General features: G+C 47.3%; 1 protein-coding gene across 3 annotated transcripts in view; it reads right to left on the reverse strand.

The window, feature by feature from the left end:
- The window catches only part of LOC128083354 (S-adenosyl-L-methionine-dependent tRNA 4-demethylwyosine synthase TYW1-like), a 76,855-nt gene that overhangs the window by 47,898 nt on the left and 13,321 nt on the right, over positions 1-15,636 (reverse strand). For all 3 annotated transcript variants that reach the window (XM_052688487.1, XM_052688486.1, XM_052688488.1), the window contains exons 8-10: positions 12,464-12,590; positions 3,242-3,294; positions 856-974 (exon numbers count right to left, since the gene is read on the reverse strand). In XM_052688487.1, the coding sequence (XP_052544447.1) occupies positions 856-974; positions 3,242-3,294; positions 12,464-12,590 (299 nt within the window). The remainder of the gene's footprint in view (positions 1-855; positions 975-3,241; positions 3,295-12,463; positions 12,591-15,636) is intronic.

The following is a 15,636-nucleotide window of genomic DNA, read 5'->3' on the forward strand; positions in this document are numbered from 1 at the left end:
TCACAGCCCAGATCCAGGCAAAGCTTCAGAGAAGGACAAGGAAGCAATCCCTCTGAGAAAGGGGTCACTTCACTAAGATGCAAGATTATTTATCAGCTGCTTTACAAAGCAACAGTTGGTGAAGTCATCACATTTCACTCACTGAAAACGTGACTGAGTTGGGGGCAAAGGTATTTTAAGTAAGAAACAGGATTTGATTTCAGAACAAAAGTACTTGCAACGTTTAGCACGTCAGTGGCTTTGCACAGGGTGAGAGCTCATCCATGCTCTCCAAAGCTCTAGCCATCTCAAGAGGGAAACACGTAACAAGGGCTGACACCTGCCAGCTCGTTCAGAGCAGGGAGCAGAGGGACCCACAGACTGCACTCTCCCTCAGCCTACCCAACTCCTTGATTTCACCTTCCGCTGGTATCCAGCACATCTGAGCTTGCTGGGGCCCAGGACACAGACACAGAGGACGCTACTCTAGGGAAGGGGGCACTGGGGAGCCCTCAGACCCAATTCACTGGGAGTTGGAACTGGATGATCTTTAAGGTCATTTTTCCAACCCAAGCCAGTCCACGATTAAATCCCAGAGATGGGCAGCCCACGGCAGCCCCACCAGTCCCAGCCCATGGGCCTCACAGCACTCAGAGGAGAGGGGAGCAGAGCTCCCTGGCAGCAATGGAGTGGCTCAGAGCCCAGCTGGCCCACACAGGGCTGTCCAGAGCAGGGCACAGGTTTAGCACCACACACACTGCTGCTTGGGCTCTGCTGCCCCTTGCATTGCTATGCCACGAAAGACCACAGACACGGGGGTAACACGGCATGTAAGCAGGTGACCTCTCCCAAAGCAGAGCTGCTCCAGCACTTTACCTCCAGCAGAACACGCATTTGTTGGCGCAGGCCAGGCTCGGCGTGGCCTCCATGCAGCGGTGGCTCTCGATTCCATAGAAGGTGTGCTTGTAGCAGCCACCTCTGCCTCGGAGCATCGACTGCAGCAGAGAAAGAGACACACAAATACAAGAAAGGCTTTAAAATCAGCTCCCTGGGCACATTTAATGCGTTCACTTGCACTGGTGTCCAAAGTCACCTTGTGATGGGTGCTGCAGCCATGGAGCAGCTCAGAGAAACGACAAATGCACTCCAGCTTAAGAAATTCAAAGCATGATCAGCATACAGCCCAACTGCTTACATACAGCTGAACAGAAACAAGGTATTATGGTGTCAACATTAACTGCCCTAGAGGAAACTTAAGTGAAATCAATACCTTCTCACTTGTAACACCAAAGCGTAGCAGGGTGCTTTCAACTGAATTAGCCAACATAGGAAGCAAGTGAAGCCACTTAGGCTGTAAGAATTACTGTACAAGACCAATAAAGAGTAACGAGGGTCAATGTAATGGCTGCTCTATGAAACACTCAGTTCTCCCAGATTTTTGTGCAGAGTGCTTCTTCTAGCCTCCCATTAAAAGATACCCTGCCCCTCCAAACCCCCACTCACACCACTGGCCCCAGCAGGACACTGAGCTTCCTTCCCAGAGCTGCAGACACCTTCTCACCACGCTCTTCTCCTGCTCAGCACGCAGGGAGCAGGGACTGTCTTCCATGATCTCAGCTTAATAATAATAAATGGGAAAGGTTCTTCAACGCTCTCCGGAGAAAGTGTGAAATATGGCTGTGTAACTTTTAATCTATCTTCCTCTATGTGAAGGGTCCTAGCGATGCAGAAACAGGCCTGCAGTGAGCTGTGGGGGAAGAACAGAGGCAGTGCCTGGCGTACATAAAGCACTGCATACAGGTGAGATTAAACGGAATGGAAAATGCTGTTTACTCCGTCCATCCCTCCAACCAGATTCCAGGAGACTCCAATTCCAGCAGAGCAAGCTGTCTCACAGATCTCATCAAGGCGGCAAATCGGACTCTTCCTTACATTTGCAGGTTCTCTGCTCTTTCCAGAATCCAGCAGACACTGATTTCAAACTGAGATAGCACTACAGAGCTTTCTGTAATGCTCCTCCTTCCAACCCTGGCTTGTTTCTCACTGATACAAATCCAGACCAGCCCTCCTGAAGGCACTCACACACTGGTGTGAATCTGAGTCAACGCCACTGCCTGTAACCAATTTCAGCTCCATTTATTAGAGCTCTTTCTATTCAACTCCTGCTTAAGCTAAAAATAGGAAGGGCCTATCTAAGCACACAGAGCTGCTATTTATTTTGTGAAATGGCTTTACAGTGCTGCATTACATTTCAGCTCTTTAATAAAAATAGGTTCTCTGGTTCTCTCTCAGCCCCAGCACTGACGAAGCCTGACAAGTTTTCCTTTAAACATTTCACGGCCTTCCCTGGCACCAAGAACAACAGAGGAGAGAAATATTTGTCAGAGCAAACAGCAGAAGCATTGCTGGGATCAGCACGCCTCAAATGTTCCTGACAATACAGCGGTGGGCTTGCTAAGCTGTTCACAAGGAGCCTTTGATGAGACAGTTCATTGATAGCAAGCATTAAATAAAGCCTCACTGCAGCCACCCACAGAGCTCTTCTCAAAAATAAACAAAGTTAATCACGTAGCAAAAGAGAGCTGAGACCAGGAACTGATCGCTGCCACCGCACAGGAGTCAGCTGGCACTCTGATGAGATGCTGATTCCCAGCCGACAGCTTCAGCATGTTAGAATCCATGCTACTCCTCAAATGCACACCCTTACGGAGCAGCTTTCAGCATGCGAGCTGTGAACTGCTTCTCAGGAACCTGCAGAGGACAGCTGGAGCAAGAAACAGAGCAAACTTCACCTGCTTTGCTAAGTTTGCTATATGAACCTTCCAAGGGGAAGAAGAGCAGAGGAGTGTTGCCAACCAGATGCATCAGCCACAGAACCACAGGTCTGAGTGCCCACATGCCACCTGAACGTAGCGACGAGCTGTGCTGCCTTTGTCTCTCAGGACCTCACACCTCTGATGCAATCTTTCCACTTCAATGCATGGCATTCCAGTCCTGCCCTGCATTTCTGTAGGCAGCAGGGATTCCAAACAGAATGGACAAACAGAAGTAGTCATCTTTCCCAGCTCTGCTCGTGTTCTGACTGCAGGCAGTGGGGCTGTAATAGCCTGACATGCAGAACTAGAGCTTGGGAAGTGAAGAGCTGTCTTGCAGGTAACAGAGCATTTTCAAAGGGTATTCCACCTGGAAGCTGTATACTTGTATAGCTCTAAGAAGTCTCTAGCTTTCAATTTATAAACAGAGAAAAAGTAAAAGAGCATACCTTTGTCCACCGGCACAGCTTCACTCCAGAATGGCTTCCTATCAACTTATAGCCTGAAAACAAGAGGTGAATCAAACCATCAGTTTTAATCTGCAGTAGCTGATACATGAAACAATAAAGAACTGCACAAAATTAAGCATCTTCATTCTCAGTGCTGCTCCTCCCTGCTGGCACAAGAAGGACACAGCAACGAGGTGCCCATGCTCACCCACCTGACCCTGTGAGCCCATGCACTGAGCCAACACGTGGTCATGCAAGGGATCTGGTCAATGGGAAGTGTTTTTCTCCCCACAGGATCTATTTGTACTGCTCGGTTCTGTTTGAATCAATGGAAGGGGCTCAGGACTGCATGGAACAGGTATGGGACACCTGCACTGACCCCAAGGGTTGGCACATGGACCCAGCAGCACATCAGAGCAAGCCTGAGGCACACACATCATCCCAAGCAGCACAAGGGTGAGGAAAGCACTGAGATGGAGGGCTAAACGTGAGCCCAAGCACCAACAGCTCAGCAGATTTACCACCCCTACCTCTGGGGCACAGCCCTGGTGAACAGCTCTGCAGGCAGCTGCTCCCCACACCTGCAGGAAGCTGGTCTCACACCATTTCCCAGCCAAAACCAACAGAATTTTATTTATTGGCCCACATGGATTAATTCCACAGTATTCATTAAGCACTAAGTACTGTTATTACCCAAACTGCTTGAGTTAGGTTATTTAGCTCTTTGGAAAAAAAAAAAGAAAAAAAAAAGAGTACTTAGAGACCAATACATCTGAAGGATTAAAAAATACACAAATCAGCATAAAAATGTGAGGGATTGGAGAGCCTCACAGTGCTGTTCACACTGCAGCACTGACATGTCAGCATGGCCTGGCTGCCCAGACCAGCACATCTCCACCAGCAGCAGGAGGCTGATGCTTTCATTAACACTTCCAAACAAAATCATACTTTAGGTACCCAGCATCCCTCCTGCCAGGGCAGGGACCCCCTGCCCCTTTGCCCACTTTAGGCTGTTTAGGGACTGATGGCTGCACTAAGAGAGGCTGCAAGGACTTCAGGCTGCCCCCAAGAGCTTCATCTGCCCTCCAGCTCCATAGGAGCAGGTGGTACTTCAGACTTCAGCCCCTGAACGAGCAGACCTCAAAACCCTGCATGCACGTTCAGGGTTAAGCAAACTCAAGATAAGCAGCGATGCAAGCCAACAAGCCTTGACATTTTACATCCTTTCCTGGAAAAGGAACTCTAGCCAGAGCTTCTCACTTGGAAGTGATGCTCTGCAAAGCCTCAGGTGACACTGGGGACGCCATCTACGACTGGATGCAACCCAGTGGACCACATAGCAGCTTCCAGCCGACCCCTGCCTGAGAACTCAGCACACAGAGCTGCATCCTATTATCTCTTCCCATTCTAGATCTCTCTTACATGTTTCTCCTGCAGTTTTCCACAAACAGCCTTGCTAATCCCAACTGACACCTCTCTGTGTCACTCAAACTCATGTCCCTAAAGGATCAGATGAACACAGAGAACAGCAATATGTCCCTCTGACACAGCTGCCCCAGCCAGGCTTTGTGCTGCTATCAGCCACCACCATCCTCTATTTCCCACAACCCAGCAACAGCATCCATAGAAGATTATTCTCTTGTAGATCACTTGTCAGCAGAAGTAACACGGCTGCTTTGAAACAAGCATTAGTTTAGAGTTAAACAGGAAATAGGGTACGCTTGCCCAAATCCACTGAGCTGTTCAAGGGAAGACAGGAGGCATCTGAGCTGAGCACGGTGCCAAACCCCACAGCCCAAAGCTGCAGCACTCTCTTTAAGTTGATCAGATCTACGTCCAGCACACGGAGTGCCCGCAGCACCTTGTAAAGGCCAATGTTCAACACCAAACCAGAGCCTTACAAACTTCAGCCAGCTTCAGCAATACAAAGAAGCTTACTCACCCTATGTGCTGCTGCCAGGAGTCACAGCTGTGGTTACTGGAAGAAGCCACACATTTGCAGAACTTCTTATGAGCACTGTATGAAGTGCCTGAACTCAGCTCTTCATTGCACAGGGAGCATTGGTGGGAGCATGGTTACCCTGCTAAGCACTACAGCAAGCTGCACACGAACGTTCAGATCAAGTATCAGTGACAAAGCCTGACTCTCTGCACATCTACTGCAGGTGAGCAAAGTTCCTTTGATTTGATGAGCTCGTTTCTTGAAGTATTTAACTGCTGGCTTGCAACACAGGCAGCAAAGCAGCTTGAAGAGCTCTAAGAAAAATGGAAAGGGTTATGTGGGAACCAAAAGTGCTGAGTTTCAAATCAGCCATGGGAGAAAGCAAGACAGAGAACCAGGCAGAGCCTTCTCACTCTGTTTCCAGGGCTCACAGAACACCATCTACTGCTTAAGAGCAAACCCAAGAAGTATTACTTGTAAGCAATAACAAACAAGTGAATATTTGGATGCGACACCTTCCAAACAACACAATGTGTTTTTTCAATCTGTGCATATTCAAATCCTAAGGCTCTACAGCATCTCTCATATTCGAAACGCTCATTATTACTTCACCTGTAAACTCTACTCGTGACTAAAGGCACAAGAACCCCAGATCGTAAGTCTATTTTAGCTGATCCCACACTAGATAATAAGTGTTGAATGGCCAAGACACTCACCAAGCTTCGCTGAAATTCAGTGTCACTATCACAAAAATTTGAATTAAGTTTTTAAACAAGCTTTTGGGTGAAATTAGTTTCATCAGGCAATAACACAAGGCCAATAAACATTTGGTGACTGCTTGCCCTGAGAATCCAACCCAAGTTTAATAGACCACAGGCAGACTTTTAGCTGAGATGGCCACTGTTGCAGATGGCGAATGAATTATCATTAGTGTAAAACACGTCTGCAGCTGTTTAGGATCATAATGCAACTTCAACTCCATCATGTAAACAGTTGGAAAGGTTCATTCTCCAAAATCCAATCCACTGTGTGAAAAAGTGCACCTGCAATGGTCACGCTACACAACTTGAGACTCCCCCAGCTATCACAGAACCACAGAATGGCCTGGGTTGAAGAGGAGCACAGTGCTCATCAGTTCCAACCCCCTGCTGTGTGCAGGTCGCCAACCAGCAGCCCAGGCTGCCCAGAGCCACATCCAGCCTGGCCTTGAATGCCTGCAGGGATGGGGCATCCACAGCCTCCTTGGGCAGCCTGTTCCAGTGCCTCACCACCTGAGTGAAAAACTTCCTCCTCATATCCAACCTAAACCTCCCCTGTCTCAGTTTAAACCAATCCCCCTTGTCCTATCACTACCCACCCTCATAAACAGCCCTAACAGCTATCCTGACACATCAGCGTCCAGTGGAAAACCAAAGGCACCTTACCTTTCAGAACAGCCCCCTACACTAAAAGCTTCCTTCAGCTGAAGCCTTTGAAAGCACAGAGCAGAAGATTTAATTATGAAAGAATGAAGCAGATGACTGGCTGAAAAATCCCCCGGAGGTGCAAAGCCTTTGCCACGCTCCTCTGAGAACGCAGCCACTGCACGCCTGCTAAAAGCCAATCTGATGTCATATTATGCTTCAAAAACCCAAATGACTTTCACAAAGCTTGCTTCTGAGAAACAAGTACTGCACAGTACTGACAAACCAGCACAGATCTACCAAGCCATCTCCTTCAATAAGTCTGTTGGAAGCTGTATTATCTGTTAAACAGTGAAGAAAAGGGAACTCCAAACCAGGGCAATGCTTACAGGAAAAAAATTCCCACTTCTGTGTTGTTTTGCACGAGAGCTGGTTAACAGGTCAGCAACACAGCAGCAATCCATCAGCTCCGCTCGAGGGACCGCCCCAAAAGCTCTCCCACAGCTGCTGCACTCGGGCCACCACTGCAGGCAGTGATCTGATTAAAGCTGGAGAACGAGCAAGAAAAACACGAGTGTGGTTTGTGAAAGGAACCTGCTCACATTTCATCAGCATTTTATGCTGAAGTAGAATTGGGATCTGGGAAGTAGAATTTCTCTGATGGTCCAAGCATGGCTGGAAAGACCTCCTGTTTTCTGTCCCAGGATCAACTCTGCAGGCTTTTGTTGGTGCTGGTTTAAAAACCTCCTCTGAAATGGAAGAAACTGCTCTTAAAAAGTACCACAGGCTTGGGAGCTGCAGGAAGGTTTTGCCTGCAAGTTCTCTTTCCTTCTCCAAGCTGGTGAGAAAGGATTGCAGGGCTGTACCTTACATACACAGAAACACTACATTTCACACCAAACTTTGTCCACTTCTATCAGTGGAGCTGCTGAAGTGTCACGTACGATGAGAAGGATGTGGAGGAGCACAAAGAACATGTTGATTTTTTGTTTATTTATTTAACTTGCAACAAAAGGCTGCTGAAGTTGCTGGAAGAATTACTGCTGCCATGGTAGGCAAACAAACCTGACCCGCTGTCATGAAAGTGGAACCAGCAAAGCCCAAGGACAGCAATGCCAGCAGCTCTGCGAGTCCAGCACCAACAGCTGAGAGCCAGCAAACACTTCTCACTTCAACTGGGATGTCCATTGTAACCCAAGAGCACATTTCACTACAGAACTGCCAAAGCTTCCAATGCTTAAACGCGTTATTTCTGATCAAATTATGATTTTTATGACCACTGGGACCATTAGTATTTTCACCCGCAGCAGCTAGTACTGAGCAAAAACAAAAAGCTGCCAGCACCTGACACCTTTGACAAGGAATGGTAAGGCAGACTACTGGCAGAGCTGTTGGAAAGCATTTGCCACAAATGACTCATGTTGATGTCCTCCAGCAGAAGCAGCTCCAGCAGGGCACACCTTAGAAAAGAACACCATGGGCATAAAGGCATGGCAGCTCATTCCATTTTAATCAAACCCCAACAAAAATGCTCCTGGGACCTCCTCTCACCCAAGAGAAGATGGAGAAATGAGATGCCCATTCCTTGCCTGGATAGTTTCATTAACTTCCACACTGGCTTTGCTACTCCAAGCAAAGAGCAGCTGTCTCCTATCCCAAAGGGGGCCTTTGTAGCTTGGCAAACATCCACCTCCATCCACTAAAACAGCCAGAAGAAAAAGAACAAGCCAGCTACAGCCACAAGCCCCCTTCCAACTGCTCTCAAATGCTGCGCAGATAAAGACCTGCAAGGCAAAGCTCATCCAAAGTCCTGAACAGCAAAAGATCCCTTCATCTCCAGGATGCTGGGAAGACAAGCTCCACAAGGAGGAAAATCCTTTTTCTGGCTGGAAAGCAAGCAAAGCAAGACACAATATGATGGGACTCCTGAACAGGGCATCTCAAAGAACCAGCCATGTGTCCTACACTGCCTCAGCCAACAACCTCAACTCCCTGGTGGGCCAGGGCAGCAGCTGCAGCACCAGGATCTCAAGCTTACTTGAATATAGCCTTACCTCCTTCATCGTAATGGATTTAATTTCAAAGACCAGTACTCTCCAAATGTTAGGTAAGATCAGTGCACTTCAAACACGAGTGAACTTACACTCACACTTCTCTAGTATACCTGGGTAACTCCAACTCCCGTGATCACACACACAGGAAGAATCAGGCCCACTGATAAAGGCTGAGCTTTGTCTACCCTGCTGCTGCTAAGTGCACCAGCAAATTAGCACTGCAATCAGCTCATCACCAAGCTCTCTCCAGCTTCCACACTGTGGGACTTCAGCATCCTCTGGCTCCTGGATTCTTCCTCCACCACGCATTCTCCATTTATTTACAGGGACTTTAAGGAAATACAAGAAAATTTAGCAGGCTTAACTTTGCCTGGTTTCAGGCATTACATTTACCCTGATCACAGCTATTCACAAAAGAAGAATGTTGTATTTCACAAATTGATGTTTAAATCTTCCCGTGGGTAGCAATTGAAGTCTCTGGTTCCTTTCAGGGACTGCACCAGCAATACCCACCCCTGACCCAGCTGTGAGCTGCTAGTGCCACCTGCAGTATCAGAGCTCCACGTAAACGACACTGAATCCCAGCACTGCCTGCCAACATCTCAGTGCACAGCCTGCAAAACAAACCCCAGCAACACCAATCTCTGGGCAATGTCTCTGCAGCAGATCTCACTTCCAACGCCAGGATGCAGAGCTCGGCACAGCCAACCAAGCTGAGGCAATGAGGAAAAAAATAATCAGTAAGGGGCAGCAAAAGCCATCAACCAACTACTTTGAAAGCTGATCTCAAGCAAGGTCAATAAGCACTTGAAAAGCCCAGCCCTCAAGTTTCTTCTGAAGTCAGCTCCTGATTTTCAAAACATGCTGAAAAACACAGATAAAAGCTTATCTTTGCATCAAACAGCAAGTCAAAGCGTGACAGAAGTGGTTACTGAAGTAGTCCCATCTACTTCAGATGCAAGCTGTTCCTAACAGCACTTGCCTTCGGATACGAGCAAAACTGAGATATCATGGACACCGTGGTGCTAAATTCAAGGCACACTTAAGCAGTAAAGACAGCAACCCAACTGCAGCTTGGGGAAGCAGAATGATTTCTTCAATGCCAGTGGGGTCAGCTTTTGGGAAACATTAATCCAATCCTGTTGCATCAGTGCCTACCACAAAACTACAAGTATTTAGAAAAGAAAGAAGCAAGGACCTGCTGAGTGTGAGCAGATTAAGAAGAAAAATACAGATTTCAGCCCGGCTAGGATTGTTTCACAAACCTACAGGCCACTGCAGAAAGCAAATGAGAACATCAGTTAGGCTGCGCCTACTAATCACCACAGGAAACACTTGCCTGAAAGGTTTGCTTCTATTTTCAGTTCATTTCATGACATTTACCTAAACAGATGAAGCAGCAGGAGCACACTGCCAGCCTCTCTCCAGCTATACTTGTTACTGTGGGTATTAAGTGGCTCGTGCCATATTTGTATTTTATGCAAGACTGAACAGTGATGGGGAGGAAATCAGCATCTTCTCACAGCACAAGACTGGCTATGACTTTCAAAGCAGCAGCTGTTACAGAGGACCTTTATGAAGGTATTTGCAGGCAGCCAGCCATAAGGGCCTCCAGCTGCACCATCCAACATTTCAGGTTATATCCAGCGCTGCCTTTGAATTCCAGCTGAAATGAAACTATTGTTTAAGCAATATTCAGTTTACCTACAAGGCAGCATGCTAAGTTTGTCTGAAGGTGATTAAGAAGTGTTACGGGGGGCTGAAGAGATGCTGCTCAAAGGCAAACTCCTGTTACACAACCACAGCTCAGAAAAACAGCTTTCTTGTGAATCACCACCAGTGGTTTTGCTTTCTCTTGGGCTAATTATGCCCTTAGGGATAATGCTGAACAGAAACTGAACCTGTACCCAAAGCAGCCAGTTGATTCATAAATTAGGTGATCTGACTGTATCACACTTGTTATTTTCAAGGGACGGTGCTGAGGGAAGAAGCGAGTTTCATTTTATTTTTTACAGCTTCATAAGACTGCCCTGGAGTGTTTTACCTGCAAAAAAAACAGCTATGACATAAAAAGAGAAGAAAAGCAGATTGTTTTCTTCACTGCTCAGCAACTGCTAAGGAACGATGCGAGGAGCAGAAGAAAGGAAAGGAGGGATGCGTTCACAAAGGTGGTAGCAGCTGAAATTACACACAATAGTTTTCAAGTCTTTTAAACTGCAGATTTAGGTAAGTGGACCCTCATGCAGCACAACCACTGCTGGCACCACCCTGGATGCCAAAGGCAGGCAGAAATATATACTTACAAAATAGAGTTCATGTGATCAATGAATTCCTGCGCACGGAATATCAGAGATCTGAGTAACCTGGAGAACCTGCCTTTGTGTCAGAAAGTTACAGCAGGAATGCAACCTTCCCTCCAGCACTATTTTTGATTTTTTTTTACAACAACCACTTTTGTACAGCACTAAAACACCAACATTTCATCCACCCCCCAAAACCGAACCCGTGATGCCTGGATCAGAGCAAGGCAGAGCATCAAGCAATCCTGTGACACCCCCTGAATAACAAAGAGCCAACTGAGCACTGCACCCCAAGAAGAGCACTGGGCAGGGTGCACCCATACCCAACAGATCAGTGCCACAGCACCTCCTCATCTCCCCCCTCAGGGCTCTTCTGTACTGATACAGGAGCTGAGGGAGCTCAGCACACCCTGCAGGCTCTCAGAACAGGACCCTGAAGCAGCCAGATGCTGCCATCCCTGCTCACCATTCCTAGCAGCCGTGCCTCTGACCCTGCCAGCCAGGCTCACCGACCCTCCCAATAGCCCTGAAGGCAGAAGGATCTGTCTTCCTGGCCATACAGTGCACAAATGGAGGCCTGCAATGCTCCTCGAGCCGCTCTGCAGCACGGTGCACCTGCCAATACAACACAGCCTTTGGCTCCTGCAGCCCTGCACTGGCCCTGACCAGCAGTGATGCAGCTATGGACAAGAAGATGAGGCAAAGTTACTGCCACCCTGTGCTGAGCTCCATTTTAAAGAGGCTTTTGCTGGGTTCGGTCATTCAGCCTGCAGATTTAAAGAACAGCTTTTTATTTAAAGTTTATGAAAATAGAAAGTGAGCAAATATGCCAGACACTTGATGGGCAGAACAACACTAGTCACATACAGATGCTCAGGCTGAAGAACAACTGAAATCCTGGGGAGCACACACTGTGATCCCCCCAGCTGCAGCACAGGGGTGCTCACATCACCTTCCCCTGCCCTTCTCCCAACTTTACTCACAGCTGACAGCCCTGCAGTTCAAAACCCTCAGCCTGCTCCTCTCGTGCTTGCCATTAAGTTTCAGAAAAATGCACCAGTTCATCAACGCTGCTCTCTGCAGCTCATTGGTTGAATCACTGAGCAGACTGCTGGTTTGACAGATTCTCTTTTCTGAGAAGCTTTAGTAGCAGAAGTTTGAAGTTTAGATAAAAGTAGATGACTAAATGCAAGACGGAAACAAAGGTGATTCTCTACCAAGCCTATCCTAAGGAAGACAGAGACATGCAGGTTTATCTTCTCCCTCAAGCTGACAGCAGAAGTATTGCACCAGGTGATCTCAACACGTTAGCGTGCATCATGCTGAGATGCACTGCATAGCTTTAGATTCCCCCCCCAGAACAACGAAGCAGACAGCCCTAGACTAAGCTGTGCTGCTAGGCTCTAACCAGGGGCAGGACTGGCAGTTCCATCAGCAGCTTCCTCCAACAGAAGCAGTCTCACTTGCTCTGTTAGAATTCCATCACCAAGCCTGGTCCAGCACTCAGGCTCACAGAACCTCACCTTGTTTTGTGAGAGCATCCCTCAGGGCTGCAGTTATCATTTCTCTCCTTTCACCCGCCTCCTTCCTCCCAGAGGTCTCTCCAAGCAAGCTCATTCCAGCATCTCCATCCTCCAGCTCACGTTCTCTCTGTTTGAAGACAGTAACAGACACTTAAATTCAATCTCATATTATTTCTGGGACAGATCAGGGAAGACAGACATCAGTGCAGTGATTTAGACTGCCCTAGGAGCTGTGCTCTCTACCAGTCACCCCCAAAGGACAGCCAAGAGCACCATCAACATCTGATAATCACCAAAGACCCTGCAAGAAAAGGCTGCTCCCCCTGAGCAGTCAACTCCACACAGTGAGCTGCTGCATCCCACACATCTGGCTTCCAATGCACCTTTATAAACATGCTTAAACTCCTGGAGTTTACTTAAAAGAAAGAAAACAACACAAATACAGGAATACCATGTATTAGCATAAGTTAAAGGAGAAACAAACAAATCCCAGCACGTAAGAAAAGCGTGAGTCTGCCACTATGTAAGTGTCACTTCTGAGACACTATGGGTATTTATTGCTTTATGTCTGCACAAAGAAGCATGAAAGTGGAAATAATTACTTTGATATTTCATGCAACTTGTAATCTGTCAATTCTTTATGGCTTTTTTTTTTTTTGAAGCATTAGAGAAGTTATGGATAAACAACACAGACCAACAGAGGACATTCTGTTTCTGCAAAACAAGCCATTCAACATCCAAGTCTCTTTTGTGCCAAAGTCATCAAGAAGTTCATGCAAACGCTCCCGTGCTTCCAGTTTGAGTTCACCCACCTCAGCATCACTAATGAAAGCAGTGCTCCTCGCTTCCCCACCTGTGCTCTTTGCACAGAGGCAAGCACCCCAGCCCCATCACTGACCCACATCCCCCAGCATCACAGCCACACGTCCCTTAAACCCAGGGATGGGGATCCCATGGACCACCCTGTCCATGAGGAAACTCTTCCTAACGCCCACTGTAAGCTTTCCTGCTGCAGCTCCAGCCTGCCCCCTCCCACCCTCACTTGCAGACCCAACAGATCAACCCTGCAGCCTCCTTTCAGGCAACTACAGAGAGCAATGAGGTCTTCTCTTAGTCACCTTTTTTCCAGACTCAACAACCCCAAGATGCTTCACTGGTAAAATATTAATATGGCTGGAAAAGCCTCGTGCATAAGGGAGGAAAGAGATAAAATCCTCAGCTATTAATTCTTAAACAAAGAGCTTCTCCCACATCATTTAATCCAGAACTAGGCACAGCCATCCATTTACAAAGGAAGGGCACTATGTCAGCACAGATTCATTAGCTATCCAAAGAAAAACACCAGGCAGGATTTCTGAACAGATGCATCCTGGCATATCTACTCCCCAATCTCATGCCAGGTTAATTCCCCCAGAAGAACTCAACATGCATTATGTAGAACATCATAATATTAAAAACACAGCGATTCACTTAACTACAAATAAGATATCCTATCCAAGGCAGCCTTCAGGAGAAGTCCTTCTGAATTAAAGGGCTGGCATTTCTACCTGCCTGCCGTGCTGCAACTGCAACAGCAGAGAAAAAGCACCTAAACATGAAAAAACAAATAAATAAAATTGCCTCGCTGGCAAGGCAGAGGCATTTATTTCAATAATCATCTTCCACTCAGAGATGCTGTTAATATATTTTTTTCCCTTTCATCCTGATGCGAAAGGCTGTAAACAAAACAATCATCTGTTTTCCTCTGATCCGCAGCACCTGACTGGCTCTGCCTGGCAGGCGATGGGCTTTAGGCATTCACACCCCAGTGAGTTTTACTTATTTGCTTAATAAACCTTTCATATCTATTATTTAGGGATCCAACGCAGAGAATGAAGTTAAATCTGCACAGAGCAAACTTCTCTAGTCGCAGTAAATCTAAAGCAAGTTACTATCTTTCCCTAACAAATCAAGCAAGCAGTGACAGGAGCCAGCTCCTTGTGTCCTTGAAATACCTCCCTGCTAGGAAACTGCAATCCCACCCTCCCTGCACTCAAACACAGCACCCACAGTCAGAAAGAAGCAGGAATCAATCCCAGTTTCTGGCAGACTTGCAGCCCAGTGCAGCTCCATGTGCCCAGCAGGATTTACCCTGCCCTACACAGGAGCTGTCTGAGATCTCACCACATTTCCCATTTTATTACATCTAATGCTTTCCCAACTAGGACTGTGGGCAGGAAGAACGCAGGAAAAAAGGCAAATTGCATCAACTCCATGCAAAAGAAGTCTTCCCTAGGCTAAATTATGTTTTTAGCCTCATTGCTCTATTCACGTGCCAGAGCTGAAAACAACACGTTCCCTGAAAAGCTTTTACTCCAGGAAGGAAAACAGTCAGAATACAGCTCAATTCTGACTGAGCTTGTTTCCTACTTAACCTCCCCTGGACAAACACAAGGCAACCCCAGCCTTGCCCTGACTGCATCATCTGCATCATCCTGCATCATCCATCAGGGCCTCCTCCAGCTCCTAACATGTGAAAGGTGCACACATTAAGAAAACAGTCATGCATCAGGGGCAGCAGACAAGAGAAATGGAGCTGAAGCTAAGGGAAAATTGTTGGCAAGGTTATCGAGGAGAGGCAGCCTGGCAATGGTAGCACGACTGGCTGAGGGGAACGGTTAAATGAAGTGTTAAAGCTCATGAATGAAGAGCTAAAATCCCAAGCAGAGCTCTGGGAGCAGGAGCAAGGGAGCATTTACAACACTTAGAACAGTTAGAACAGATTTCCCCTCATGCAGTCCCAGCCATTGGGGCATTACAGTTTTCCTGGCAGAGCAGCCTTCCCACGAGGCCAAAATCTGAGCAGAAGGTCCAGCACAGGGTGTCAGCTTGCATCAAAGCTCTGAACAGGGACAGAGCAGGACTGCTGCTCCAGATTCCAAGTGCTGACTGTCCTAACCAACGAACTGAACTGCAGTTTGCTCAGCCCGTGGACTGAGGATATCTAGCTGCTGTCAGTTATCACTAAGAATTGCCCTGAGCATTCCTCAGAGAGCACAAAAACGGGCATTAGGAACTCGGATTGAGTCATCAGTGAACCAGCACGCACCCTAACAGCAAGGAAACCTCATTAAGAATAGCTGCTGGTGTCTATATAATCACAGGTTACGTACCCACTGCATACATCACTGCCC

This window comes from Tympanuchus pallidicinctus, unplaced genomic scaffold, assembly GCF_026119805.1.
Source record: "Tympanuchus pallidicinctus isolate F22 unplaced genomic scaffold, pur_lepc_1.0 scaffold24, whole genome shotgun sequence".
NCBI lineage: Eukaryota > Metazoa > Chordata > Aves > Galliformes > Phasianidae > Tympanuchus > Tympanuchus pallidicinctus.